The 15,714-nt window shown below is 27.2% G+C and overlaps 2 protein-coding genes across 5 annotated transcripts in view; both read right to left on the minus strand.

Annotated features, from left to right (window-relative positions):
* The window catches only part of LOC107454202 (pumilio), a 71,628-nt gene extending 66,565 nt beyond the window's left edge, over positions 1–5,063 (minus strand). The window contains exon 1 of one of the 3 annotated variants that reach the window (XM_071181982.1): positions 4,897–5,063. The gene's annotated coding sequence lies outside the window, so the exon portion shown is untranslated. The remainder of the gene's footprint in view (positions 1–4,896) is intronic. The other 2 variants (XM_016071310.3, XM_016071311.3) reach the window with 2 other exon arrangements.
* A 3,445-nt stretch (positions 5,064–8,508) lies between these two features.
* LOC107454205 (sialin) overlaps positions 8,509–15,714 on the minus strand; it is a 32,049-nt gene continuing 24,843 nt past the window's right edge. For both annotated transcript variants that reach the window (XM_016071315.3, XM_043052033.2), the window contains exon 10: positions 8,509–13,801. In XM_016071315.3, coding sequence (XP_015926801.2) covers positions 13,631–13,801 — 171 coding nt within the window. In that variant the 3' untranslated portion in view covers positions 8,509–13,630. The remainder of the gene's footprint in view (positions 13,802–15,714) is intronic.

The following is a 15,714-nucleotide window of genomic DNA, read 5'->3' on the forward strand; positions in this document are numbered from 1 at the left end:
CATTCTGGTGAAAAGAAAGAACTTTGCTTATTGGCATGTCTTAATTCTTGTTGTTACCCTTTATTATAATTTCTGCTTCTTTTCTTTGCTCTGTCCACATTTATATCTCTTTGTCCAATAAAGATATTGAAGAAATATATATTTGCTTGGGAACTACTGAAAATTTCATTACAGTTTGATACCTCACTCCTAAATATTGGATAAATCAATTTTACGAATCTTAATGCTTTTTTTCCCCACCAATGTCTCTTAGGTGACAATAAACCAATGCTGGTTTGTTGTTGATTAATGTATTGTATATGTTGGTTTAATATGAGAGCGATTGAGAAATAAGTTATAATCTTAATGGCAATATAACTTTCTTTGGTTTTAAACTTTATCATATATATATATATATATACACACACAATATTTTATTTAGTGACATAGATGTTTTTTGGATTTTAAATTCTACAAATTTTTAAACCATTTATCCATTTTAAACTTTAATTGACAATATCAAAATTTGAACACAATCAGTTATATACTGCTTATGAAATAAAAACTAAAAAATATTATTTTTTGATCTTTTCTTGTTTAGTATGTAACTTAATATCTCTAAGTTTATTTCTTAGTACTCTGACCAAATAACTGAAAAACATATAGTAGTTAAAAATTCAAAAACTAATATACACCTTAAAATTCAGTTATTTTTTGATAAGCATTAAAATTTAAAAAATAATTATAAAAAATTATTTCCTAAACGGAATTATTTTTAGAAATACAACTTGTATAAGCGTGTGACAAAATTTTTCTAATTAACTCAAACTCGCAGCTTAAATAGTTAAATGTTCAAAAAGTAAAATGAACATTAGGGAAGTGAACAAGGGTGCCACTCTAAAAAATAGGAACATTTTGGATAATTAACACTGTCCTGCATTGTTTAACAGAATTTTTTGAAATTAATAGCTCACTGGCAGTAAAATTTACCTTTCCAAATTAATAGCCTACATATTATATCAGTTACTTGGTTTTTTTTCTTTTTTTTTAAAAAGAAAATATTAAATTTTCTTTATGTCATTAATCTATTTTTAAAGCAAATAAAAAAATTAAACAGTTAACTTAGGGGTCTGTTAACGGACCGTTCACAAAATATTTTAACTTAAAAACCGACCCTTCCCAAAATCATTTTTCTTTTAATCGGACCCTTCACAAATTTGTTTATCTGCGTTATTGTTTTGTTAATCGAATGAACCCTTACCAAGGGGAAAAAAATAATGATGAATGTAAACGAATTAAGTTTTATCTTCCGCAGATGCTTCTTCCTATATTCGTCTGAAATGAATATTCTGCATTCAGCAGTATAGGCTGAATACCAAATATTTGTATGTTGCATCTCTAATTTAGAAGCAGCAATTGCTGTTTATTTTTGAAAATTTAATTTTTTTTAATCATAGTTTTATAGTGTTGAGCATTATTTAAACTATTGTGTTGAACATAATTATAACTATTTACTATTTAAAAACTCCTTGAAAAAGTTTCTTGTAATAATAGGACCCTATTTGCACAAATTCATAAAAGCAGAACCTTGGTTGATAGAATGTGACGTAACGTTTATTTTATATTCACAAATTAAGAGTAATTTTTTCACAATTTTACAAAAACGGACCTTTCATAAAATGTCTCGACAGACCTCTGCTTAGTATATCTTTTTATAACAATCACTGAATAAAGACACCGCTAACTTTTTCTTGGAGCCATTCATATCTCCACTCATTTTTCACTTCATAATCAAGAATTTTTTATTTTAGGTCTATAAATTTTATTTAAAAAAAAAAACAATTATAATTTAGTTTTCCTCAGCATTTCGAAAAAACAAAGGGAGAAGGCAGCAATAATTATGAAAAACTAGTAATTTTTTAATTTATTTTTAGCAGAAAATAGTTACAGTTTTAATCCATTGGCGGCTTAGCAAATGGGCTAAATTTGCTAAATTTTGGCTAACTTATCCCCGTTATGGGTCTAAATTTTCCCCCAATACACTATTATCTTGTCTAACATGGAAAAATCTTAAGTTAAAATAAGACTTAACATGCAGACCTGTCAGTGGGTTAAGAGAAGAAATTTATAGAATAATTTCAAAAATAAACTAGTTATTAATCAGAGGACTAAGTTCGAACCACCTTTCGCCTGCTCTACAACTATTCGTACCATGCACTATTAGAAATTCCTTGGAAAAAAATGGTTAAATAACAATTTATTTAAGTGCTAATTTACACTATTCAAACAAAACAGCCAAATAACCATAAAATGAGTTGGTATTAAAACTGCAAACTGCGAGAAAAACTGTTTATACGTTACACCCAATAAAACTGTTACACCTAATACGGTTAAAAAAAACACAATTTTATCACTCTAACTAGGCCATTTAATGAACCATTTAGTTCCTAGCAGATAGGTACATATTACAACCAAGAGTGCTAATCTGTCAATCTCATGAACGACAGTACGTAAGTCACAGACAACACATGAGCGACAGTCATAATAAAAACTTCTAATAAAAAGAAAAAGCTAGAGAGAAATTAAAAATTGGAATAATCATTAAAATTAGAACCTATAAAACTGGCATTATCAGGCAATTTTGCTATAATTTATACTAAATTATACTATAACACATAATAAATATCAGAAAATATAACATTATGGGTACGAATTCACAAATTTATAAGTAATAAAAGATTTTCTCCTATAAATTATTTTTGTCATTTGTTCAACCTATTAGCTAATAATCTGTCCCGAAACTCAGTTTTAAAAAATTTTTAAAAAAACTAATAGTTGCTAACTTTAGTGCAGTTTGCGTAAACTTTTATTTTTACATTTAAACTAGGTAGTATTTACTTTGGTTTTCTATATTTTTCCTGCAATCCTAAATACAATTTAAACTGATTTTAACCATTACTACAGATAAATAGATTAATATTTTAAAAGAGCATAATAATATGATGTTTGTTTTTTTAACTTTGAACAAAATAAAACAAATATTTCTGTTGATAAGTGCAGTTTAATTTTTATTTCGCTACCACTGATAAAAACCATTTTTAGAAAGACTAAAAGTTGGAAGATATGAAAAACGAATAGTCTAAACAAAGCTCGACAGTGAAAATTTTGTTTAAATTTAGAGTAGTAACATGACAACTAAAAGTTGTTAGTTTAATGCAATATCCTACTTTTAAAGTAATGAACAAAATTATTTTTATCCTCATCTATATACCTAAATGCAGATTAACAGTATTTAATATACATTTAAGTATGTAATATGTAACATTCAAAAAATTGTGATCTTTTCAGTTTATATCTTAATACTTTCATAAAAAGCTAAATAACTAAAATATGAAATATAAATACAAAGCAACCTCCTTTTGCTGCAAATTCAGTATATATAATTGAGAAATATTTAATTAAATACACACATTATATAGCAACACATATTTTGCTACTCTAGCATTTAAAAATACTTCTTAAAACGCAAAGCTACAAATAGGTTGGTTAAAGGGGGCCTAAAAACTTTTTATACATCACCTACATTCTGTACCTTTACTAGTGTAAGTTATATAATAAATATATTATCATAGTTCCTATTACCTTTAAACAAAATACCTAGTTATCATAATATCACTTTACTATTATCATATAAGAGTCAATAACAATTATGAATTATTACAACTTACAACCTCTTTTTACAGATCAGTACCAAAATAAAGCTTATTTTTTAATTGGTAGCCTACTTATTTCTTAGAATAAATAAAATACTAAGATGCAAAATCATTTCTGAAACAAAATGCTGTTATACCCTAATACCTTATAGAATGAACTGTCATAATAACAAATAAAAAAAATTTATCTGGGATAAGACAATCTGATATATATTTTCCTCAAATAAAATAAATAATAATAATAATCACAATAGTTTTTGTACATATCCAGGTAATTTAGTGCCTCAAGAATTTTCGTGTATGAGACAACTGCCATACTTTTAACACTTCTAAATCTTTATTTTATATGGACATAAGAAACATGAACATATGACATGTAGAATTAAAGCATGTCAAATTAAAATTTGACCATGCATTGATACTACAGACTAACATACATGCTTTAATTCTACAGAATACAATACTTCAAAATAATTAGACATAGTTAAAACTACACACGAAAAATACATGTAATAACTTAAATAATCAATAGTTTTTACTTTGTTTAAATTAATTGAATTTTTATTCGATATGCACCTTAATATTTTCAGAGACGATTGAACATAAACTTCAACTATATGCAACAATAAGAAAACGTGATTAAAATTTTAAATTAATTTTAATTAAAATTAAAACAGAAAATTAAATTTCAAAAAAAAGACTAATGTATGAAATATTAACTAGTAGTTATTCATCAAACTCTTGATAAGATTTGCAGCATTACGGATTGAGTATTAAGCATGCTCTTGAAGAGATAAATTATCTTCAAAAATTTCTTTATTTCCAAGTGAATAGGATGCACTTTATAAAACTAATTTCAAAAAATAACATCAAAGAAACAGTTAAAATATCCTTGAATAAAATGCTTATGAAAAACTGATCTGATTCATAAGCTTAAAATTCATTCTGAGTCATTCATCTTTGGAGACTCACATGTAACATTTAAGCAAAAAATACAGATATATGTCATACTTTAATGAATATATAATACAAAAAAGTAAATATCACTACAAAAGTGTATGACGTTATTTAGAAATAGCGTATAATAACGAATTAAATAGACGCTTCATTTTTATAATAAAAAAGAGAAGGAATAGTAGAAGCCATGCTTATTCTAAGCTGTTCGATAAGCCTTGCAAGATATAAGTTTTTACAAACAACTTACGTAACATAAATAACATTCTTGAAAAGATTAAACAAACATAACAATTAAAAATATACAAATATTTACAAATTAGAAAGTAACGCCGCAAAACTGCGAAACTATTAAGGTTAAATCTTGTCGGCTAACGCAACCGTTCAATGATATAAGAGGTTGCCATTGTTTAATTGGAAATAATAAAAAGTAAATAGCAGCCACCAGCAGCGCAACTTTCGGAATCGAATCCAAGCATATTTTGTTTGGTTTTGTTTTCAGTTTCTAGCAAATTCATTAACCAGAAAGAAATAATTCAGTTAATTAGCTTTTATTTTATAACCAGCATTGAATAGCTGACCTGATTCTGAGTTTACGAATACCAATGCTCATCTCACTCAAAAGACAAGGGAACTCCTGGAACAAACACTTGGAAAAAACTGGTCTTGGTGGAGCACTTTTTGATTGAACTAACCCGTACTTACGTTACATAGAGAGGAAAACCTTCCACTGCTATCCCTACGGCTAAGAGAATTCTAATCCATGATCCGTCCACTTCTCAGGATATTTTACGTCAGCACTGTGGTCGGTTCGAGTCAAAAGCAGAATTCATATCAACCAACCACCGCAGGGACTCCAACCAGGTCCACCTCATTAGGAGGTGAACGCTTTATCCCCTGAGCCACCACGGTTCAAGTTTTTAGTTTATCAAAATTATCATCGAATTAGTCATAAATGCTTTTGTCATAAATTAGTCAAAATTTATGACCAAAGCCGACCCAGCTTTGGATTTACGACGACTAATGCTCTACTCCACAGCCTTGTAATTTTGAATCCAATCTAGAAGACAAGGAACTCTTGAATTACATGGAGACGTTCATCTTGTTACTTGGAAAGGGAAACCTCCCATGGTTAGCCTAATGACAATGGGACTCTAGGTTCACCTCATTTAAAGGTGAACGTTCTATCCCCTGATCCCTCATGGCTCACATCATATGTTTGAAATTGGTCAACAGGGAAAACACCTATTCACCTTTACCCTTGTTCCAGTCCCGCTTTCCCTACTCATATTGTTAATTGTCTTACCTCATATGTGAGGCTGCTGTGGGAGTGGAGCTCTTAGGGCGACATAGTGTCATCGATCTGATCTAGGCGTTTTAGACCAAGAGGATATGAAACAAATAAAAATACTTTAAATGATCCATTTCAAATTTTCCTGTGTTTAATGCATTTTTATAAATCAAAGCAATAATTTTCATTTGATTTATCTTTTCTTTCTTCGTGCATTTAGCTTATTATTTATTACACGATGTAATAAATAATACTGTAATGATGTGATATTGAACTAAGTGTTCGAGTTTCTCCTCCTCTTTCTTATAACAAAATTCCCCCCTTTTTTGCTTAAAATTAAAATTAGATGCGCAATTTTTTTTCAACTTTTTTTGCTCACTCTAATATGCATTTTTCTTTTATCAATTTTTATGACAATAGTTTCGTTTGCTGGTATGACGATAAAAATTATTTTTTAAATTAAGCGATTTTAATCCACAAAATTCGAAGATTAAAAAGTTGAAGTTTTCCCTCCTATCATAATCAAGAATTTAAAAAAGAAAAATTAATAAATAAAAAAAACGTGTCTTGATTGAAATTTGTATTTTATTGTTACTAGTTTTTTATATAAAGAAAATACTTTTTTCCCATCCCATGCTCATATTTTTTTCAATAAGAGATGAGTCACACTTCCTTTATGAATCACACTAGTGCACTACATTATTAGACCTCATACGCATTTGTTATTTTAGATTAAATCCATACAATATTTAAAGAAAAAGTGGGTAAAATTTTAAACTTTTTTAATAAATTTCATTCATCTGACTATGGAGAAAAATAATTTAAAAAGCGAGACCAAATTATTGTTAAATTTATTCAAATATTATTGAGTAAACAAGTTTTCAATTCAGTAACATATTTTTATCTAACAAAAAAGCTTTAATTCCTCTTCGGTTTCAAGAGTATTTTAAAATCGTAACTTATTTTGAATTAAGTTTTAATAAGTTAATTTTTATAATCATTCCACACCGAGTACATTTTAAAGATTTCTTTAATCTANGGGGGAGGGGTTTAAAATTTCTCCATTTTTGTGTACGTACTTTTTGAACGGCCCCTTATCAATTTTTATGACAATAGTTTCGTTTGCTGGTATGACAGTAAAAATTATTTTTTAAATTAAGCGATTTTAATCCACAAAATTCGAAGATTAAAAAGTTGAAGTTTTCCCTCCTATCATAATCAAGAATTTAAAAAAGAAAAATTAATAAATAAAAAAAACGTGTCTTGATTGAAATTTGTATTTTATTGTTACTAGTTTTTTATATAAAGAAAATACTTTTTTTCCATCCCATGCTCATATTTTTTTCAATAAGAGATGAGTCACACTTCCTTTATGAATCACACTAGTGCACTACATTATTAGACCTCATACGCATTTGTCATTTTAGATTAAATCCATACAATATTTAAAGAAAAAGTGGGTAAAATTTTAAACTTCTTTAATAAATTTCATTCATCTGACTATGGAGAAAAATAATTTAAAAAGCGAGATCAAATTATTGTTAAATTTATTCAAATATTATCGAGTAAACAAGTTTTCAATTCAATAACATATTTTTATATAACAAAAAAGCTTTAATCCCTCTTCGGTTTCAAGAGTATTTTAAAATCGTAACTTATTTTGAATTAAGTTTTAATAAGTTAATTTTTATAATCATTCCACACCGAGTACATTTTAAAGATTTCTTTAATCTATGTCATTGAATAGTTGTTTTAAATAGATGGACATTCTGTTTTGTGAATACAGGTTTTTTAGGTGTATATTAAAGTACTTGTTTGGCGAAAGCTATTTTGCAACAAGGGAGTATCCCTTATTTTTGAGCAAACATAGAATTTCGAATTTAGGTGATATCAGTTGTTATGCTCATTTAAGCTCGAGCCGCGGTGGCTTAGGAAATATAACGTTCATCTTCCAATCAGGTGAACCGGGTTCGAATCTGAGCGATGGCTGGTCGATACGAATTCCTCATCCGGCTCGCACCGATCACAGTGCTGGCGAAAAATATCCTCAGTCGTAGACGGATCACAGGTTAGATTCCCCTAACCGTGGGATGTTTTCGCGGTTTTCCTCTCCATGTAACGCAATTCGGGTTAGTTCCAACAAAACGTCCCTCAAGAAGGCAAGTTTCTCCCAATACTTGATCCAGGAGTTCCCTTGTCTTCTGGATTGGGTTCAAAATTATAAGGTTACGGAGTTGAAGATTAGTAGTCGAAAACCCAAAAATTGGGACGGCTGTTCAAAGACGGTTATCAAATAAAATAAAATACATTTTAATTCATTTATTACCTCTTAACAGAAGTTATAAAAATAAAAAAAACATTTTAAGTTAATGAGTAAAATCCATTTATTCCCCTTTCCACCATAGACAAACGTTGAGAGACAAATTCTAGTTGGTATATTTAAGTTGAATTGAAAACTTTTTGCTTTGTATTTGACGAGTTATTTTTGAATTTATCTGATAATCGCGCAAAAGACTTGTTTGACTTTCTATGTATTTCTGTATGTTAAAAAAAAAAAGCTGACAAAACAAATATGCATAATAAGACACTTTATTAAAAATCTCAATTTAACAAAACAACTAACATATATATATATATATATTGATAAAGAATGTGATTATACAATAACAAGTATTTGGAGCCTAATTATTATAAAACTACTGAATCAAATCACTCCAAATATCACAGACATTCATTCCAGACCATGAGGAAGAAACTAATGAAATTTAAAAAAATAATATTCGAAAAAATACCCAAGAATTTTAACCAGCATAATCTTAGATAACTTGGTGTTACTCTATATCTAGTCATTTGACTTACAGACACAATATATAAACTTATTTTACATCCTATATTTATTTGAAACTAATTACTGTGGCTCTACGATAACTCAGAGTTACTTTGTAGCTGTAATCCATTGACTCATAGGCCATGAGTTGTAAACAACTTAGTTATATAATTCCTTTATTTATTTCTAACAAATTATCATATCACAAGATATACAGCTAGTAATTTAAGATATATAATTTAATTTAAGATATATAGCTTAACCTGCTAACAGAAGAAATTTAGATAATCGATAATCCCCTCAGATCTGAATCATGAATCGAATAGATAAAAGAAAACCAATGATTGGTTAAATGCACAACACTCTATATAAGTATCTTAAACATGAAATATTATAACATTCTGATATTATTCCTAATTTTAAAGAATATCAATGGCGAATTCTGCCTATTCACAGTTAAAAATTATAAAAAAAGAATATGGAGTAATGTAAAGGTGTGCTCAAATGTTAGGACGAAAGGGGGTTAACATTTGCAATCCTGACGTTTAACTGTTGTGATAGCATTCTAATTTTGAAAACTGACAAAATTAGGGAGACTACAAAAAGAATGTTTAGTAATTAAGGATAAATAGAAAAATTTTCAAAAGCTGTAAAAAAAAAAGTTACAGATATGTACAATTTGTTTTCCTACAGGAGCAAGAAGAAAAAAAAAAAAAAAAACTAAANAAAAAAAAAAAAAAAAACTAAAATGTTGCGAGACAATATTCTAACAAAAAGCTATATTTTCAAATGAAGAGTGCATTTAGTTTTATATTCGAAAGTAATTTATATGGGAATCGCATAAATTCAATTTTTGAGGCAGACAAAATTAAAATACCTAGTTATAATATTGTAAATTAGCATCATTCAGCTTTTTAAATTTTATGAATAAAATTTTTTTTCCATTCAGTTAAATATCTGCTAACAGATTATTATTTTTTTCATTTACTATTTTTTTTTAATGTAACTGAACTTGAACCATGATAATTCAAGAAAATTTTATACCAATGATGCCCATAGTAATATAAGTTCCAAGCTAATTTGTAATGGTTTGACATTAGTTACTAATTTCCTTACAAATAAAAAATTTTATTGCAAAGATGAAGCATGCCATAAACACAGTTTCAATTACTGGAAACAAAACATATAAAGTAAAATTTCTCTAAGTGCAGTTGCGTTGAGTAGTAGTACTTTATTTACGTTGCACTGAAGTTGCACAATGGGCTAATAGCGACAATCTATCAAAAATCCTTGAGGATGATCCAAAGACATGAAACACAATTTTGATCCTCTGCAGAAGAGATCCTTTCTTCACTTTGGTAGTTCAACGCTCTGCTAGCAAAGTTGAGCACTTTAGAGTAGACCAGTTTAACAAGGACTCATACCACACACCCTCAGTTCCGTCACATAATTTAAGTGGTCACCCATATGCTCACTGACCATTGTCAGTGATGCTTAACTTTGGGTACTTACTGGGAACTATTTCTTACTACCAGTCTAATGTAGGACCTCATGCACCGAGAAACCAGAAGAAGTAAACTAGAGTATAGGCGGTATTCAGAGTCGAAACGAAGAGGTTTGACATTGGTCGACCATGTGTCCTTACTCTATTATTATTCAAATTGTCATTAATTAACATTTTCAATAGATACAAAAAGGAAAATATAATTTATAAATTCAATAAAAAAACCTTTGGCTGAAAAGTTGAGGAAAAGTTAAACAATTATCAGCAGACATAAAAAACATTATTTTTTTATTACTATCAAATTTGTTGTACATTCAAACGGTGATTTCCAGTTTTAAATTTTTATAAATATCTATATGGTCATGAATGTTCCCCGCTTCTTTTCTATGATCTGGCACTTCTGGCTACAAAATTTAAACATATTTGATCCAGTTATCTTACAGTAATAAGACTCCAAACATCAGATGTTATCTCATAAGCAACATATATTTTTCTATAAAGCTGGGAGAGGACACCAGGTGGAAACAATCTGTCTTTGGTATAAATGGTAAAATAAAAATAACAAAATTAATCTGAAAAAATAGATCCATTTCATTTCATAAAAGATAAACTGGTAGAGTGTGTATCGATGTATTTCATTTTTATTGGATTATTTATCATTTAGCTAATGGAAAGATACCATTTTTAAAAACAACATTTAAAAAAATTAACATTGTAAAAACTGTATAAAAGTTAAACTATTTAATATCACATGGATATATGTGCTTAGAGATACATGTGCTTATAGATATATAATTTTATTGCATATCTATTTAAATTCATAGATAGTACATTAAAATTGAGGAAATAAGTATAAGCTTATTCAAAAATAATGCAATACAAATATTACACTGTTTTGCAGCTGGAGATTTGAAAAACGTAACATAAAAACATGTACATTCAATAAATTATTTGCCCAACACAAAATCTCACTAAAAAATATTTCAAAGAGTATGCGCCTGATTTCAGGTTAACTAATACAAGAATTTACAGTATAGAAACAAAAAACTTTATAACGTTTACATTGTTTTTAGACATAAAATACAGTCAAACTTCGTTAACTGGACCTTGATAAACAGAGGTTCTAGTTAGAAAATTTATTTCAAAAATTCGTCAAAATTTTTTTTTTTGATAAATGGAAAAACAAAAAATTTCCTTACATTTTAAAAGTGAAAAATGGTACAAAACTACTTTAACATTTGTATAAGGAAAAAAGGAAATGAAATTTGTGTAAAACATTGGATTTTGCTTAGTTCAGTTAAAAATAAATGAAAGATACAAGAGTTGTTAATGATTCACCTATACTGACCCTGGTAGCTTAAATGAAGTTTTGTTATAAGAAAAGGTTTAAAGCATTTAAAAAAATGGCAAATAAGTAGATTTTACAACTGTCTGAATAATCGATGACAAAAATATAAACGACACTAAAGTAACAAATTTTATAAACAAGCTTAAATATTTAAAAAACAACTCTTGTAAAAAATAATAAAACTTTACAAATAAACATCATTTTTTATACACTTAGTTTAGGAAAACTAAATTGGTCCACTAACTTTTTTCTTGTTTCTAAGAAATTATTTTAAATAATGCTCACTTATGTTAAAGGCTTCACCGAAGAACAAAAATAAAATTCTTATTTTATGAATAAAGTCATAGCATGTGCGGAAAAAAAAAAACTGAAAAAAATTTAATTTTTAAAAATCAAGGTTGGCAAAAAGAAGGGAAAAAAATTTATCGGTTTTCTGACTATTTCATCTCAACTAAACCTTCAAATTTTAATGTTAATTACATCTAAGATACAAATTTCAACAATAAAAAATGATAATCAATAAAATTATAAAGATACATTTTAGAATAACAACCTGTTGCATAACAGGTCTTATAATTGATGGATTGCTTCAAGTTTTAAAAATAATCTGTAATTCCGAGCATTATTTGAATTTCAAGATTTTCTAAAAACAGGTAAATGATATTGATTTGAGCAAAATGATATAGGAATAAATAATTTTTTTTTTAAAAAAAATTATCAACTTGAGTAAAATTTTATTATTTTCTGAGCCAGACAACTACGTCAAAAACTAAGTATTTATGAATATCGGTAAGGTGGATGACATTGCTTTAATCTATATGAGTTAAACTGCTGTGTTTACGGACAAAATTCTTCCAAACATTAAATAATGTTAGAAACACATTTATGATACTGTAAAGCATGCAAGTTCTCTTTAAATCAATTCAAGGAACCTATACCATAAATACTAATAATATATTACTACAAAGAGATTAACTAATGAAAAAATTTAGACTTCCCTTGCTAAAAATAGCATTAGCCCTTTTCATTTAAAATAATATTGCCCTTCAGGCTAAAGTCAAACTATTAAATAAGCAATCCAATATAATTATTATTTGTTAACTGAAAAACAGAAATATTTATAGTTTATAATAAACAATTATAAATATAGAGTTACAAAAATTTCAATTATTTATTTCACTTTTCTGTTAGACATTAAATTGTGGATAATTTGTCTAGGTTTAATAGCACAAAGAAAAGTTGTGGCTATACTGTGCCAAACTAAGTAAAAAAAAACTTAAATATTTTGAAGAAAAAAAAATTAAACAAAAAAAAATTTTAATTGTAAAACAAAGAAATGAGAAAGGAAAAACAAATAAAAACAAAAAAGCAAAGATCACAACAATGCCAAAGGGTAATACAAGAACGTAAATCCATTTTAAAACTGTAAACAACATTTTTGTATTGTTAAGGAAAATCTCTTTTCATTTTAAAAACAGATTACAATTCTCTCATATATTAAAATTCGTAAAATTACTTTAGAATATTCAGTTAAGAATTTGTGTCACTGTAAAGTTGTAAACATTAAAAATGACCTATCTATATAAACACATACTTATAAAAGATATATTGACATTAATAAAATGAAAATCTAAAAGAAATAAATACGTAAAACAGCATCAATTATGAATCCTAAAATAAATTACGCTAAAGACACTCTTTGAATAATATACATTTCTTGAGTATTAAATAACAGAAAAGAACAAGTGCAACATAAAATTTAAAAAAAAAGAAAAAAGATATGAGCTAAAAAAATAAATTAAGGATTTAAGAATGTGTATAAAGTAAAAAATAAACTAAACATGTCAATGAAAACAATGAGAGCTAAACAACTGGAGTTTATAAAATTGTATATGTATATTTATAATAAATATTTTCTAATATTTCAAATATCTATATATAGATATATATTAAACATCTTAATGATATTTGAAAAATATAATAAAGAATCTACTATAAAGTATAAGTACATAAGTTATTCATCACTTGTCGTTTCAGCCTTCTCAGCTATGTCACTCAAAGATCTCGATTTTGAAGCTCCCCATTTTTGAAGCTTTGCAGAACCACAAAGAACATAAAGAGCTCCGGTAACTACATAAACTCCTATAGCGATGTAAAATACTATCCTCCATTGTGCTAATGTTTGCTAAAAAAAGGAATTGTGTAAAATTTGTTGAAATGTTCTTAATAAAAGCCTTAATTCAAGCATAATAAATATATGGACATTTATGTATAAAACAGAAGTTGTTGAAATATAAAGAATTATGTGAAATACATAAGCAAAAACAGAAAAAACAACTGAAATATATAAAAATACTATCTTTCGTTTGGGAGTCCCTTAGACTTTGAAACTAAGAGTATTTAGAAACCATTACATTCGAAACTCCAAATCTTTTTCTTTTCTTCTTTAAACTATTTAAAATAATATAAATCTCCCATTTATATACATTGTGATGGCACATTGACTTTTGTTCTTATATATTCTGTTTCATGCATTAGTATCAATCTTTTTTGTTACATTTTTACTAGAAGAAAACTGTTTTCATTTTTTTCCCTAGTTTTTTTCCGTGCTGGAAAATTTAGCATCCAAGATAAATAGTCATAACTTTTGCTTCACATCCCTATAATGATTTTTGGCATACTTAATGTGCTATAGTGTGTAAGCAGAATCGCTGTTCCATTGCTGTAATGTTTGCATAAAAAGACAATGATAAGATATTAAGAAATGATAAGATATTAAGAATCGTTGAAATGTGATTTGTGAAAGAATTAATTCAAGTTAGAATATAGACACCAATATATAAATCAAAGATTAATTAAAATGTACAGATTAACTTGAGATATGTAAAAATATTATCTTCCATTATGATAATCTTTGCGTAAAAAGGCAATGAGGAGATAAGAATTGTCTTAATGTGATTTATGAAAGTTTTAATTTCAGTTATAATGAACAGATGAATCAAAGATTAAATAAAAAGTAAAATATAACTTGGAATATAATAAAAAATACTATCTTCCATTGAGGCAATGTCTGTGTAAAAGTACAATAAAGATATAATACGAATTATTGAAATGAGAATTTTAAAAGCAATTATTAAGATGGAATATGGACCTNAGTTATAATGAACAGATGAATCAAAGATTAAATAAAAAGTAAAATATAACTTGGAATATAATAAAAAATACTATCTTCCATTGAGGCAATGTCTGTGTAAAAGTACAATAAAGATATAATACGAATTGTTGAAATGAGAATTTTTAAAGCAATTATTAAGATGGAATATGGACCTCAATATATAAATGGATATTATTAAAATGTAAGGATTATACTTAACAATAAAACTTTATTTGTTTCGCAACTGAAATGTATATATGGTATATATATAAAAAAAGGTCCACATATTTCAAGTGCTTGAACAGAGCACTTTCTTCTAAAGGCATTGAGGCATGGTGGATTTTGCTTTAGAAATTCCTCATTTTTCATGTCATGTTGACTGTAGAAAGAGGTGTGTTTGAGCTTTCAAAGTACCTTTTTTTTTAAAATTAATAATGAAACAAATAGTGTTAAGTATCTCTTTCAGTTTTCTTGAAATTATTTGTCTCTAGCTTGAATTATAGGTAATGCAACTTCATTTATAGCTATATTTTAACCTGAATAATATTTTATTAGCATTATATAAAAAAAATCTATAAGCAAAACTAATTTAATAATTTCTACTATAATAAACACTGTTCATCTAATTTTATCAACCACGTTGTTTAAAAACAAAGAAAAATAAATGAAAGAGTGAAAGTGGGACACCAAATTTGATAATTTAGTTTACTAAACCGGGGGACATTGTTTTTAAAGTTTAAAATCTTTATTTCAAAATTATATTGCCTGTGGCCAACTTTTATTCAGGCACTGTTGATGTGGGCCTAGTCAAAGACCTTTAATCTAAAAGATTATTATTAAAGTTTTGAACAATAGGTAAAATTGAAAAAACATAGGTGAGAGTGGAAAAAGAGAAAAAAAAAATCTTATGCACTTTTTCTGAAATGCCATATTTGTATTCTTAA

Source organism: Parasteatoda tepidariorum, chromosome 6, assembly GCF_043381705.1.
Source record: "Parasteatoda tepidariorum isolate YZ-2023 chromosome 6, CAS_Ptep_4.0, whole genome shotgun sequence".
Lineage (NCBI taxonomy): Eukaryota > Metazoa > Arthropoda > Arachnida > Araneae > Theridiidae > Parasteatoda > Parasteatoda tepidariorum.